At 43.5% G+C, this 15,420-nt stretch overlaps 1 protein-coding gene across 1 annotated transcript in view; it reads left to right on the top strand.

Moving 5' to 3' along the window:
* The window catches only part of RSPH14 (radial spoke head 14 homolog), a 72,943-nt gene extending 62,152 nt beyond the window's left edge, over positions 1-10,791 (top strand). The window contains exons 5-7 of the mRNA XM_054288855.1: positions 7,844-8,069; positions 9,431-9,567; positions 10,532-10,791. Of these exons, the coding sequence (XP_054144830.1) occupies positions 7,844-8,069; positions 9,431-9,567; positions 10,532-10,791 (623 nt within the window). The remainder of the gene's footprint in view (positions 1-7,843; positions 8,070-9,430; positions 9,568-10,531) is intronic.
* The last annotated feature ends 4,629 nt before the right edge of the window (positions 10,792-15,420 follow it).

Here is a 15,420-nt window from a genome sequence, read left to right on the forward strand (position 1 = left end):
TATTTGGTTGCTTTAAGCCTCTCATTTTTAATGTTTGACAGTGGTATAATCAAATCTCTATAGGAAACATTCTCATTCATATACCTCTGTTTCTGATGGATTGCCATTTAATTGTCCTATGGAAGTTCAGAAAATACTTTCACCATCTTAATGACACATTTCTCCTAAGGAACAAAACTGAAAAAAATGTTCTTTAATGCCTGAGCATGAGTGGGGTTAATTCACTGGTTACAGAAGGTGAACCTTAAAGATAACCAAGATGTTCTAATGGTCACTTGGCTGTGTGATGCCATTTTGTAATGCAGAATTCCAGCTGCAGAGGTGTAACTTCCAGGTATAGAAATTTAAGATAGTTGAGAAAACTCTTTCTTGAACTTCATTCCTTTTGCTTTAATTAGTTGGCACTCTGCCCCAAAAGAGGAAAGATTTATTTTTCTTTCAACCTATTTTCTCAGCAGAACTTCTAAAAACTTGGAATTGTGCTTTACTCGGACATTAGGGGCTTGTAAGACAGTTGGACTTTAAAGTTTTAAAATCTTGTTATTAGTGAAAAATGGCTCTGAGTTGTTTCTCAGCTGTTCAACTGACTTGCCTGAAACAAATGTTTGCCTCCCTCCTCCCCAGCCAGCCAGACAATAATCTCTGGAGGAAATGAGCTCTCACACATCTTTACAAACCTCTGTGACAAGACAGACCTTTCTCCACAGGAATCTCTAAAAATTGCCACAATGGAAGTAATAACCATATGAATGTTTGTCAAACTGATAATGTCATGTTCACCTTACAGCATCAATTTTTCTGTGACTGAAACTTGCTACAGGAGCTGGAAACACTTGATGTACGTGCTTGGTATGAAGTACAAAATCCAAGATTTAAGTCAGTTTTGTGGATGTGCCAGTCCAGGCTCTCTTCAGAATGATTTCTGTCAGGCACACTGGATTCAGTGCCCTCTGTGAATGCTGTATATCACAGTGGGTACTGGTGGGAGCTGAAATTCCAGAGTCTGTTATGGTTAAAGGCTGCACTGCTCCCTCTCAATCTCATCTCAGAGCTGCACATGCCCATCACTGAGCAGCAGAAAACAAGGACAAATTCTCACTTGGAAAATCTGAAATGGGATAGCCTCAGTGGCTGGGGCTCAGCTTTTTGGGAGTAGTTATCCTAAGGCTTTAATTTTCTCTACACTTATTGATCTGAGGACTTTGGCAGGAGTAGTGCACATGTCAGATTGTTTTCCTTCCTCCCTGTATTTTGGCAAAGTCTTCCCTGTAGAGGAAATTAATAAATTTCAGGGTGACATTTCCTTCTTCAACTAAAAGAGCAAGGAAAAAACCTCCAACCCTCTGGGTGAATTTTTGTAATTTTTTCTTTTATTTTTATTTTTTTTTTTAATTATATTTTGTCAGAGAAATAAAAACCAAGCAATTTCCCAATTTATGTGATCAATCTGCATGGAAGATCAGTGATATGCATGCTGTTTGTGTACATTCACACATTTGGATACATAGGATGACTGTGAGGGTGTCTATAGATGAAGTTACAAATTCAGGAAATGTAGAAATTTACTTAAAAGGGAGGTGCAAGCACCTGGAGTTCCAAAGGGCTAAATAAAACCTCTATAAAAGATAGCACAGCTTATCCTGTAATTTACAGGCAGACTATCAACAACTTGAGCTAGGAAAAAATTATTTCACCTTCATTTTGATTGTTTGCTTTCTTGTATATGATAACAAGCCAATGTAGCTTCAGTAAAAGAAGGAAAAGTTGCTTTCATTGTGGAGAATGCCTTCAGATTGCACATGAATGAGCAGCAATCCACAGTTCTGGATTATGCACTGTCACAACAGAGAACACATTTCATTATTTCCATCTTTTGGAGGATTTCCCACTGAAGGATCTGACACTGCCCTCAGTCAGAATGAGGGGTCTGGTCTTGGTCAGTTATTGATCTTGGGCTGTAGCTGGTTCTTGTACAAAAACAGAGCACAGGGTTTATTTCTCATATTGGATAATTTCTATGTGAAACACAAGTCTATTCTATCTAATTCACTCTCAGAGTTTTTAGAGATATGATAGAATACATTCTGTAGACTAAAAATTTTTAATTGTTTAGACATTATTCCTCTTTTCATTGACCATGAATTATTTAAATAATTAAACCCACTCCTTTCAAGGAGGTGGTCACAGACAGTCTTAATTACTATCAAAATGACAATTTTTTTTTAAAGTAACCTGTTTCTTGGATTTCTAAATTACACCTGAGGAGATAATGCAGATATATCAGATGTAGTTTCTATGTTAATTTTTTTCAGTGGTGCTTTGATATTACAATTGCACACACTCCAAACAAAGTTTCTAAAAACAAAAACATGATATGCAGGAATCTCTTTCATTCTTTACTGGGCTTAGGAACCTCTTGTTTATCAGACCAATCTTTCCTGTTCCTTGTTAATGCTGGAAACATTTTGGGTTTTTAAATCATCCCCAGAGGCAGCCACATTATGTGCTCCTGCAGGGTACTGCTGACTTTTTAATATTTTTATAACCTTAATTTCTGTGATATCTTTAATTCAGACAGCATCCCAAAATCCTGAGTATTGGAAAAATTCTCATTGGCTTCAAAAACAGATCACATCATGGTTTTATAAAGCTTATAAAGTTTTATAATGCTCTTGTATTTTTAATGAAGATCTGGCAGACACTACAGTTGAGGTTGTGATTTTGTACCTGGTGAATCCCCAGGGCTCTCATGAGATGCCTCCAGCCAGTGCCTCCATTTGAAATGGTTTGATCCAGAACTGTTTACTATTTCTAGTCTGATCCAACCTCTGCAGTGTTTTCCTCAGTTCTCTTCATATCCCAGTAGCTCTTCAGTTCACATAAACAGAGACTTCCCAGCCCTCAGTCCTTGCAGATAAGACGGGGGCCTCTGTCTGTGGGCACAGCCCTCCCTTGGGACTCTGCTGTTTGTTCCTGTGAAATTGTCATGGACAGACAGAGAACTATTCTTGCAAAGAAGAGCAAAATATTCCGATTTTCAAAGAGGTCAAGAGAATTATCCTCTTCAGGTAGGAGTCTTGGTGAAGCTGATGGGTTCTAGCATGTGGTCTGCCTCCTGCTCCAAGCTCACCAGAAAGTTCAGCCCAGGTTTAGAGCATTTCCAGTTTTATATTCACTCTGCTCCCTGACACAGCCCCAATGCTGGGAGCACTGAGAATCAAAATGCTGAATCTTAGCATTAAATAAGCTACTACAAGGTTCATAAACTGTGCTCTTGTGACAGGTGACTCAGAGATTTTCACAGAATAAATTATATTTTTTCCATTTAAACAGTAGTGAGCAAGGAGTCATTAAGGAAGGTGTGCAGGGGCAGCATCCCCTGTGCTCAGCTGTCACTCACAGTGTCACTCTTGCCACCAAGGAGGCATCACCCAGCACTGTTAGCCAGTGTCTGTCACGTATGGGGGCACTCACAAGGGTAACAAACCCTTTCTTGCCTCTGAAATGCTGATTAACCATTGCAGGGCAAGCAAGAAAGCTGCTGTTCAGGGGGTTTAGGCAGGATCACTTGGCTCCTCAGCCAGTGGCTCCCCCAGGGCAGTGCCAGCTCCCCCAGGGCTGTCCCAGCTCCCCTGGGCTGTGCCAGCTCCCCTGGGCTGTTGCAGCTCCCCCAGGGCAGTGCCATCTCCCCCAGGGTTGTCCCAGCTCCCCAGGGCACTGCCAGCTCCCCCAGGGCAGTGCCAGCTCCCCTGGGCAGTGCCAGCTCCCCTGGGCTGTGCCAGCTCCCCTGGGCTGTTGCAGCTCCCCTGGGCTGTGCCAGCTCCCCTGGGCTGTTGCAGCTCCCCCAGGGCACTGCCAGCTCCCCCAGGGCAGTGCCAGCTCCCCTGGGCAGTGCCATCTCCCCCAGGGCAGTGCCAGCTCCCCTGGGCAGTGCCATCTCCCCCAGGGCAGTGCCAGCTGGCTGTGGTGCCAGGCAGCAGAGTCCCTTCCCCTGCCTCTGCTTTGCTTTTCCTCTGTGCCCCTTCCTAAGCACAATTCCTGTACTGAGCATTTCAAATCCTTGTGTGACCATGGCAGAGACACATCCAAGGTGCCAACAGAGAAGCTGTGCTTCCATATTATTTTTCTGTGTTCTATTACACCAATCACCACTTTGTGGCCATGCATGAGGCACATGCTTCAGACCAGACCATTTTGAGTTGAAAACCAACATTTTCAAGGAAAAGGATTTGCAATATGATTGGATTTATGTAATTAAAAACCAAAACAAAACACCATTCTTATGTACTGTAAATAACTCCTTCATCTTCTACTAAATTGAACTTGTTTACATGCCCTGCAGCCATACTGAGAGAACAGAATAAATGGCAACTCCTCTTTGGGCCTATTTGAAAAAAAATCAGGAAAGGGAGGATGAGAGTGGCCAGACAGTTATGAGAAGGAAGAGATGAGTGCTCAGATAAAAAGCAGCCCAAGGGAAGATTACAAGTTCTCAGAAAAACAGATCAATAATGACGTTAACTATGCAGCTGCAAATGCAACTATTTGCATTTTGAAAACATTTTTCCCAGCTACTTCACTGGGCCCAGGGTATCTAGAACACTCTCTGCAATAGACAAACCCCTTTGAAACGGCAGTGTTTTAATGAAAAAGTCAATATCCTGAGGATGCCACTGTATTTTTCAGTACAGGACTATCCAAACCCCAGCTTACCTTCCCCTCCTATTGCTCACCCACTAAGATCCAAGGATGTGAGACCTCTCTCCTTTACAAGTGATCCCAGACAACTTGCCACTGATTTTGCCTCCTCCCTTTTCCCTCCCTCAACCTTTCAACCTGTGGTTCCCCTGGGAAAATCATGACGAATTTCCACGTGGAAATTTCAGTCTCAGTGTTAGGTAGTCTCTTTTTGTTGTTGATGATGGCCTTTCCTCTCCACCCTCTTTCTCTTCACCACAATTAGACTTTTGACAAGGTCAAACAATTCATCTTCATTTCTATATTTATATCTGGGAAGCTCCCTCTCATAGCACGACAGCATTTGAGCTCAGACCGCTTGACAAAAACAGTAGACAAGAAAGCTCCTGGTACAGAGACTCAGCCTGGTAAAACAAAATCAATTTAAAAAAAACCATTAGAACATCCCAAGTGTTCAGACAAAATGAGATCAGTAGCCCCAGAATAAATATTGGTTAATGGCTGTACAAAATCAAAGTTGTTCTAGACAACACTGTACCTTGTCTCAGCAGCTTAGGGACACAGACACAAAGTGACACAAAGTGGCTTTGCTGGGTTTCACACCCAGGACTGCAGTGCCACAGTAAGGCCAGCACCCAAAGACATGAACTGCAATGAATGAGGGATGACTGAGGCAAAGGTCAATAAACATTAACTGGAAGGAATAAAGCCAAGGGCAAGTGAAAGCAGCCCTGGCTGCATGAATGTACTGGTGGAATACATTAAAGATAATTGAAACACTAAGACAGAAAGAAGTGAAACATGAATGCTGGTTGTACTTCCTGGATGTATGATGATGAAGTGATCAAGGGAATTGAGAGAACTTAGCAAGGAAGTCCTGAAAAAAAGGGAATTGCAGCAAAGTGAAAATGAAACTTGACATGATGGGTTAAAAAATGGCTGGTAAGTATTTGAAAGCAAGCAGAAAAACCAGGAAAGAGCCAAGTACATCTCCCAGCATGAGGGAGGCAGAGGGAATGCTACAGCAGCAGTTGTTACAGACAGATGGAGTTAGGTTAAATCAAGCAGTGGTTTCTCTGGGCTCAAACCAGAGTGTGTCTGCACTGTGCAAAAGGGTTTGCTTATGGACTGTCCCAAGGAGCACTGGGATCCATGTGAGTCAAAGCTACTCACAGGCACTTGTGACAGGCAGTGTGAGCCTGAGGCTGTCACAGCTGATTTACTGCTCTTCCTCTGAAACTGTACCTCCCAAACTGACACTCTGTACTGATTTCCATCCAGAATTTAGAAATGCCTGTGACTGTGGTGGTGACTGTGAGCAGTCTGGGGATCCCAATTTCATGCACTCAGGCCATACAGTTTGTTTTCGTGGAAAACTTTGGGTGGAGTTTTAAAAATTGCATTTGAAAAATCTTGTATTTCATAGGCCTTTTCAAAAGACTGTTGGGAAGTGTGGCTAAAGGAATTCTGGATATGATTTAACTGCTTTAGTCTGCTTCACTAGTGGGTTCCCTACTGCCTGGCATTCCATAAGTCATGGAGAATTCCCAGCCATATTCCTGCTGCTGTCTCACCTGCCAAAACCTTTCTGTACCTACAATGTGCGAGCCAAACCCCAGCAATCCTTGTCCAGAGGGTTGGTGCTGGTCATGGACGAGCTGGGGCTCCTTCCCAGGGGCCCTCCAGCAGAGTCCTCTGCAGAGCCATAGTGCAGGTGTCCTTTATCACATCCTTCTGCAGGAACAGTATCAATGGGCTGGAGTTACTCTTTGATAAATTTCTTTTGTTCCTCCAGGGAACAATACAGGGTTGGTTGGGGTTTTTTTTTCACAGTGAAAGCAGCAACTCCTCTGTGTGGTGACACACAGAGCCACAGCTTCAAAGAAATTATTTCACTTTCCTTTCCTGCTTTGCCTTTCTGGCACAAAGAGAAATCCTTGTTTGTAAAATGCTGTTAGCCTTCAATGTGAATTGTCTTGGAACTGGTTTTCCTTATTTATGCGAATTCTTACAGAAACTGACCTCCAAATGCAGCACAGGTGGTAAAGCTGTAATATCACCTCAAGGCATTTCTTGGCCTTGGCATTGTAACGTGGATCCTAATGAGTCAGTACCATAAGAAGTTGTTCAGTATTAGCAAAGTCTCAGAAATATGTACAACAGAATAACCTCTAGATTAGAATCCTGTTTTTCACCCAATTATCGAGGTGAGGGATTTTTCTTATGCACTACCAAGGGTCATGAAAATGTATTTCCCACTTGTCTCTGCTGTGAAGATCCATTTGAAAATACCTTGATGACTCTTATCCACAAAACTTCCTTATCTAACCACATATGAATCACTTTGAAAGGAGCCACATTTCTCATAGCAACCAAAGAATCAGTCTTAGCAACAAGACAAGCTGGAGAATTTTGTTTTCACATAGTTACTCGTGGACAGTACATTCTGCTTTCCCCTGGCATTGCTGGTGAGTGTTGACTTAGTAAAGGGTGAGAAATGGTACAAATCAGACTCTTGCTCATAGTACAGACATCACTTGCTGGGCAAGTTATGATCTCTCTACCTTTGATGTTATATTTTAGGAGCCAGTGCAAGAGTACTGACTGCTGGAAAGTTCAGAATTTAAATTTTTGCCTTGACAGACCTACTACAAAGAAATCTGTGAGGAAGCAGACAGTTCCCAAAATCTTGACTTCCCCCCACCAGAAACCACCATGAGAATAAAAGAACAAGCTCTAAAGGCCAAGATCTCTGTCTGTCTTGGCATCTGCTCATGTTGAGAACAGTTAGACAGGCTGCATAGGAGGTGACTTTGTAATTGATATATATTTCCTATCTTTTCCTTGCAAGGATAATTTTGGGAAAAATATCACAGAGAAACTGGGAACATCAAAGCAATTGTCATGTTCGTTATTACCTGGTGTTGGTTTCTTTAGAGGAGCTTTGGGGAAGCTTCCCAAAGAAGCAATGCTGAGATACATTTACAAACAAGGGATGTTGGAGTAGTTTCCATCTCTCAATTCCACTTCTGTGTAAGGAAATGAGTTCCCACATGTGTTTTGATCCTCTGAAGCAATTCCAGGTGCAGGTAGCAATAGTAGCTGCACTCAGCTCTCACCCATGTCCCTTCCTGTCCCTCTGCAGGGGCTGGTGGTGTCCTGCAGGCTGGTTTGATTCCCCCACTGGTCCTGAAGTTGGAGACAGAGTTGGATGAGATCCAGGAGCTGATCCTGGGTACCCTCTCCAACTGCCTCCGTGTGGAGATTTCTGAAGCCCTGGCAGCTGGTGCTGTTCCTGTGCTGAAGGAAAAGCTCTCACACCCCTACTCAGCCATCAGGAGCAAAGCAGCCTGGGTCCTCTTAGAAATCAGGTAAAGAAACATCTCTAATGCATAAGTCCAAGAAAGAAGTAATTCTTTCAGGAATAAATTCAGGAGTAAATTCAGAACTAATTCCAGCAGTAAACAAATGCCATTCATTTGCAGCTGTGTTCCACTGCACATTGAAGCTGCCACATTTCACATGTAAAGTACTAACAGCCTGAATGCACACATGGGTAAAACAAAATAGGACACATGGGGCTTAAAAAATTCCTAACTGCCATAAATCACTGAAGAAAGCAGATGCTCATCAGTCATTCCTTCTCCTTCTGTTTGTTTTCAGTATTGGCAGTGGAATCAGGATTTTTTTTCCTGGAACAGCACTGCTAGGAAAAAAAATCTTACATGAAAAACCTTGTAGAAACAGAACTCTGACCACTATGGAGGTAGGGAGAATCTCCCTTATGTTTTTTGGAAAAGTGCTCTCTCTCAGAAAATTAGAGATCCTTGGAAACTTTCACTGGGATTGAAGACAGAAATAGTTTTCTGCCACAGGTTGCCACATACATCAGTGATGGATCAGAAAAAGCAGTCTTTATATTAAATTTGTGTATCAGAGAATGGATTAAAGGAATAACTTAAGTCCACTGTACTGCAATCAGAAAATATAATAAGTGTTCAACAAATGTCTAATTTGAAAAGGTCTGCAGTTGATGTAGTTTACATATCAACTGGCACTACAGATTTCCTCATGTGCTATAATAGAGGTATTAGAGGAAAAGAGTATCATGAGTCACAGAAAGAAAGTCACAGAAAGAAAGCAAGATGCAACTGAAATATGGACAATGAGCTACGTTCCAGGTCCCTGCAATGGCTGGGCCACATTAAATATTCTTCTCATTAAAGAGGCTGGAAAGAAAGAGAGAAAAGTGATCTGGGAGAAGAATTCATTTTAGCCCTGTGATTTAGCAGGTTTTTAAATCTCTAGAGGCTTCACCAGCCAAGTTTGTAACTCTGTTACGCTTAGGACCAGCAACACTCTTAATCCTACACTCTGTTACATGCAGCTGCCCATCAGTGCCCAGTGTACCATAGAAAGCTTTTTAAAAAATCCAGGTATCATCCAAAAATACCCTGGAATATCGTGAAGCTTGTCCAGGCGGGTGGGTGTGGTGTCCTCAGGCCCGTGTCCGCAGGTGGGTTCAGCAGGCACAGGCACAGGCACAGGCACAGGCACAGGCACAGGCGTCCCTCGGTGCCTGGGGCAGGACAGTCCCTCCAGGGGGCACAGCGGCTGTGGCAGCGCTGGTGGCCCCGGGCTGCGGCTCCAGGCGTGCCCAGAGGCCCAGGGGCTGCAGGGGCAGCAGGCACAGCTCAGGGGCTCACTCGCTTTACCCATCCTCTCTGCACAGCTCCCACGCCGAGGGGAAAATCGCCGTGTTTGAGGAAGAGGTGATTCCTGTGCTGCTGAGCCTGCTGGAGGACGCGCGGCCCGAAGTCCAAGTGAACTCAGCGGGAGCGCTGATGTTCGCTCTTGTTACACCTCAGGGTGAGACACAGAGGCAATTCTGTTGGGGAAATCCAATTCTAGGGCAACTAACAAAACATTTGCCCCCTCTACTCCCCAAGTCTTTAATTTCTGACAATGTTGATGCTCGTCAAGAAATTAGGACTGGGACATTTCTTTATCATTGTCTTTAGCAACTGTTGCTGCTTCGTCACAGTGCCTGGGGGGGACAGGATATTTCACATTTCATTCCCTTAAGTAGGTCAAGAAGTTATTTATCTACCTCACCTGCATCATTTCCCTCCAGAGGGGGAACATTTTCCACTCAAGTCCAGACCACACAGAGATCCAGAAAGCTGGAGCTGTGCTCAATCACCAGTGCTCATCACAGGAGTGCTGCTCTCTGCAAACACTCTGGGATTAGAGGCAGCTCCTCTCTCACAGCTGGGAGAGCAATGAATATTAATAAGGTCTGTAGCTCTCCCAAGTAACTTACATGACACAGAAAATACTAACTGCTAAATTTCCAGTGTGATGAATGAGTAATTAGACATAAAAGACTCAATAACAGCAGTTGTGTTCCAGTCCTCCTCTGCAAACCTTCCTCGGGCTTCCAAAGACAACTCAGGAGTGGATCTCGGTCTTTGAAGTGTTTTTAGAAACGAAAGACTGGAGGATGTTCTTAAGGGCATCTAACAAATTCCACTCCTCACCCCCCTCCAAAACATATTCTATCATTTAGTGCTCATGTATTTTTGGATAATTTGTTGCAAATTAAATACTAATGTACAAGGCAGATAAAGTTAACCATGAAAGATCTTTTTCCTTAAAAATAAACAGCTGGGAGCCAACCTTGGTCTCTGAAAGAAGAGCATGTTCTGCCTCTGGGCACTGCACCTCCAGGGCTGTTCAGAGCTGCAGCCAGGCAGGGAATGGAACGTGTCAGTCCAAGAGGATGATGATGAGATGTCATTACAAATTTCAAAGCCACTTTATTTCCCTCCAGGAAGATCCTCAGCCATGGGTGCTGCAGCCATTCCACCTTTACTGACGCTGGTTGCTGAGGAAACCAGCAAAGCGCGTTTGAATGCAATCAAAGCCCTCACCCTGCTGGCTGAGCTGCCGGAGGGCCGCCAGACGCTGCTGGAGCACAGGGACACCTTCCTGCGGTGTCTGGATGATCCCAGCGAGGCCGTGCAAAGAGCTGCCGAAATCGCCATCACCGTGATCGACTGGAAACCCTTCTGCAGCCGCGATCTTTTCTAGAGATCTATTGCCCTCTGTTGTTGTCTGGCTGTAAAGGTACACGATTACACGAGACCTTCAGCACCCCAGAGCTCTCCTCCTTACTTACTCTGGCTCAGTTTCTCCTGAAAAGTTATTTGGCAACAGTTTCACATCTATATTGCAGGTCACAAGCAGAAAAATGGAGACGAAGTGTTAGGAAGTGTGGAATTCTCCACTAGGAGTTGTTGCCCTAATTACCAAGATTTTCCTATGATTCAAGACACCAATCCCTTTTATTTTCTTCCTAATGTTCTCTCCCTTTTTTTTTAACCTCAGCCTATCAAACACTAATCAATAATTAATTATATTAGAAAGATTCACAATTAACCCCTCCAGCAATTTGTCCATACTGACAAATTGATCTAACAACATGAATTCACATGAATTTTGCTGCAAACATTTGTTGAACGTGGGATTAAGAGCAAAGTCAGAAAGCCTTTACCAGGTTAAAGCCTTGGTAAAGCTGTGCTGGGGCCCCTCCAACAGGAGAGGGCTCTGGTCCCTAATTGGAATTGCTTGGAACAGGGAACAAAAGCACCTCAGGGTTTGAGCTGAGGGCAATGGAAGTGGTGGGAAGTTTCAGTGGCATTTTAGTCACTGAGAGTTCAAGGCTGGTCACTACTGACATGTTGCAAATTTCTGTCTGCAGTTACAAGAGTGTAATTTAAGAGGCTTTAACAGGAGGCCTGGGCAAAGAAATAACACAAACGAGCAGGACAGCCCTGGCCATTCTCAGCCACCAAGGAAGATGGGACAGGGTGGTTGGCACAGCTTCACAGCAAGTCCCATTTCTTTTCACTTGGGTTTTGTTCTCACATGGGAGTTTTATATCCAGAATTGTAGCTACAAAGCAGCTGCATCAGGTCTGTAAAAGGGGTTATTTGTCAGGGCTGCTTTTCCATTCAAACCCACAGTCACACTGCAAACTGCATTACCCTTACACACAGGATAAACTCTTCCTGTAGGAGTGATTACAGTTAAAATGCTTCTCTTCCATAATGTAACCAAAGGGTGAATTTCCTCTCTTATAAAGATGTGATTTAAAGTATTGAGTCAGTTGGATTCATTCCCTCCAGGCAGGATCTTGGAGGAACTCTGCCTTTTATGCACATAAGGCACTCGTACGTGATACATATTGGTGCCAGAGTGCATCCAACTCAATAAGAGAGGCCAGGCAGCTTTAATAACATGCTAAAGGACTAGAGAAGCACAGTGCAGGCTCAGCTGTTCCTACAGAACTGCAGGAAAACCTGGTAACAATCATCATTTTAACCCAGGTCCAGCCTTGTCACAGCCTTCCCTGATAATTCACTGATAATTCAGTGAATTCCCAAAATCATTAGCTTGTTCAGATGCAGAAATAAGACCATCCACACTGAACTGCTCTGGCTAAAAGAAATTGATTTGGACCTTAAGTAGTGTGTTCTGAGTATCTGCCTGATCAATGCTTTAAAGACAATATAAACTATTCCCAAAAAAAGCCTCTCCATGGATCAGTGCTCTCATCTCACACACACAGCTCAGAAATGGAACAAAGCCTCAGGTGAACCCTGAGATATGGACACTACTGGGGCCCTCCCACGTCAGCTTTTGTCTCAGCAATTCTTTGGCCCTGTTACACCTGACAACATGAAACCATCACACTCCAAACACAATAGGAATTCCCTTGGGCTGTACTGACCATGTGCTACCTCTGCAAATGCCAGGATTTAAAGTCTGTGTATGGACAGCCACTGTTAGTTGGGGTTTTCTACTTGCAGAGCTGCATTATTGACAAAAAGTTGGTTGCAAATATAATAATCCAAAGTCACAGGCTGTGCTGAGGGCTGATTCCCTGCTTTGGGGTGAGAGACAAGAGTCCCCATTTCATGAGGCTGGGAATTAATTAGCACTGTAGGTGTCAGTAAAACAATTGGCTGGACCAAAGAACAGTTGATGAACAATTTCCCTGGACTGAGCTTTCAGCCAGGAATACTCCATAATAAAGCTAGCACAGACTTGGTCACAAAAATACTGAAGATCTTTTGGAATTGCTTCACACACATTACAAATACTTAAATGAACACCTTAGGATTGGCACCCCACACCCCAATTAAACTCATCCTTTCAAAGGAAATGCTGTGTGTACAGCAAGTCTCTGGTTTTAGCACCAAGGCAAATTTTTAACATCAATGAAATCAATTTGCCTTTTTAGCTTGAAGCCAACAATTATTAAGGCCCAGATATAATTAATATGGTCCCAGATCAATACTGGAATTAATGCACTTACACTCTACACAGATTGAGCTTTCAAACCATTGCCCAGCAGTCCTCAGAGCACCAGAACACAAGGCAGCTGCATCCATGGGAAACAAGACTTCCCTGTGGACTCTTGTGTCCCACCCAGGCAGAGGTCACATTGAATTTTTTCTAACAGTTTCCAGAAGGTTAAGAATGTTGTGGCTCTTCGTTCTTGCAGCTACAGACTAATTTCCACTGTCCCTATACCCTTTCAGAAGGCCAAGAGGTGGAAATCATCCTGTCCTGCTCTGGAAAATGGCAGCTTTTAATTCCATCTCTTCATGTTTCAAAGCAGGGAGTAAATTTGTTTCTCACTACTACCATTTCTATTAAAAAATATAAAAATCATAGTGAGAAATGTGTCAAAGGACAAAATAGTCTGGGAAAATCACATTTGGCTAATGGCATTAAACCAGAAGGGCAGAGACAGCTACACACAAAGCTAATATGCTCAAAGCACAGGACTTCCTTTCAGAAAGACAAAGTTTGCAATTTGAATGAATAAAACCATTTTAATAATTTGTTTTCGCATACCTTGCATATAAACTATGTTTTTAAAGTTATAGGTTCCAATACTGTAATCAAAAATGTGCACAGAAGGACAAGAAACTCTCACCTCAGCTTGAAGCTCTTCCAGGTACCCACAGAAAAGGAGGGGAGGGTCTGATCCAGGCAGGCACAGCTGCTCTGGCCTCAGCTGTGCCAGGTGAGGGCAGGGTGGGCTCAGCAGCTCCAGGGGAATTATTCTTTCTCACAGCTGCCCATGGTAGAGGGCAAGAAGGGATATTTTTCAGGAGGCACAAAAAAGGCAACCTGTTTTATTAATAATAAGGATGATAACTTGAGGCACTGCTTACACTGTCTTGCATTAAAACAACCAGTGGAAAATGGAGTGAGTGAAGTTTTTCTGTCCTTTAAGTTCTCCAGCACAGGCCTACAACACACACTCCATGAGATAATGCCGTGAATCACCAAACAAAGCCAGGGATTTTTGCATTTCCCATCTCTTTCAGCAGGGTATTGCCTGCTGTTACTGAATCTGGGACTACAGGTTCTCATTTCGGCACAAGGGAAGGTCTCTGGTTGCTGCTCCCTTCCCTCTCTGTGGGTTCTCTGCAGGGCACAGACACCTGCAGCTGGCACATGAGACCACTAAGCCAATTCAAGCACCCAGCAGCTTTCCTGAGAGCAGCTTTGCTGTGACCCCACAGCCTGTGCCCAGCCCTTTCTGTGCAGTCTGTCCCCAGAAATGTCAGCTCTAAGCTCCTCTGGCTCCACACTTGATACCAGTGAGCTCAAGTGCCCTTCAGATACAATGACTGCCAGTACTGGATTGATTGTTTAGCTTTGCTCCTCTTTTTGTGTTGGCTTTTACAGGAACACTCCTGGTTTTGCCAGTTCAGGCAGGTCAGGGAGCTGAGTCCCCTGGCAATCCCAGCTGCTCTGGGCTCCCATCACCACAACCACCTGCACCTGAGGAGCTCAGCCCTGTGCCATGGCCCAGTTCAGCATGGCCAGACAGTCTGCTTGAAACCACCAAGGCTACTGCAGACTGATTGCAGCCAAAGCCCCAGACATTCCCTCCCCTGGCATTTCAGTGCATGAGATTTGCAGTAATGAAATAGGAACAAACCCAAATTCTGAGTTATAAGAACAGGGTGTTCTCATCATCACCAATACTAAACATTTGTGAGATACTTGGATACATTTTGTGAGTGATACAGAAAATTAAATGAACAGCGATTACCCTTTCTCAGGACTTTTCTTAAGAGCTAGATAGTATTTCCTAAATGGTTAAGATTTTGCTAAGTTGTTCTTTACAGAGCAGTGTCACAATTTGCTAACAGTGCTACTAAGTGCATATTGTATTTTATTTTATTAAAATAATTCTGTATATCTAAAGTCCAGTAAAATAAGCTTTAACCATGTATCTTACATGACAGGGATGTCTCCAGATGCCCTGGAACAGAGCTGTGTTGTGCTGTACAAGCCATGCAGGTACTTTGTGCTGTGAGCCAGAGATTTATTTGGAGTCTCACCACTAACCAGACATTTTTCAACTGTATAATCAAGCACTGGGGAAAGGGTGTGCTCACAGTTCCCACCTCTGGAGCATGGCAATGCCCAGAACCGTGCAAGCTACTGCTTTTAGCTGAGTGTCCCCAGCAACAGCTCATGGACAGAGCTCCCCTGAATACTGAAGGAAAGTAATTTTCTTCCTTAAAATCATGAATGTAATAGCTACCAACCTGAGCTGGCATTTAATGTTAGCTAAACATTACAATTTTATCAACTGTTCACAATAGAAGGCAATTTTTCTTTGAAATT

The sequence above is a fragment of the Melozone crissalis genome, unplaced genomic scaffold (genome assembly GCF_028551555.1).
Source record: "Melozone crissalis strain CALT ecotype California unplaced genomic scaffold, PUWL_Pcris_2 ptg000063l_1, whole genome shotgun sequence".
Lineage (NCBI taxonomy): Eukaryota > Metazoa > Chordata > Aves > Passeriformes > Passerellidae > Melozone > Melozone crissalis.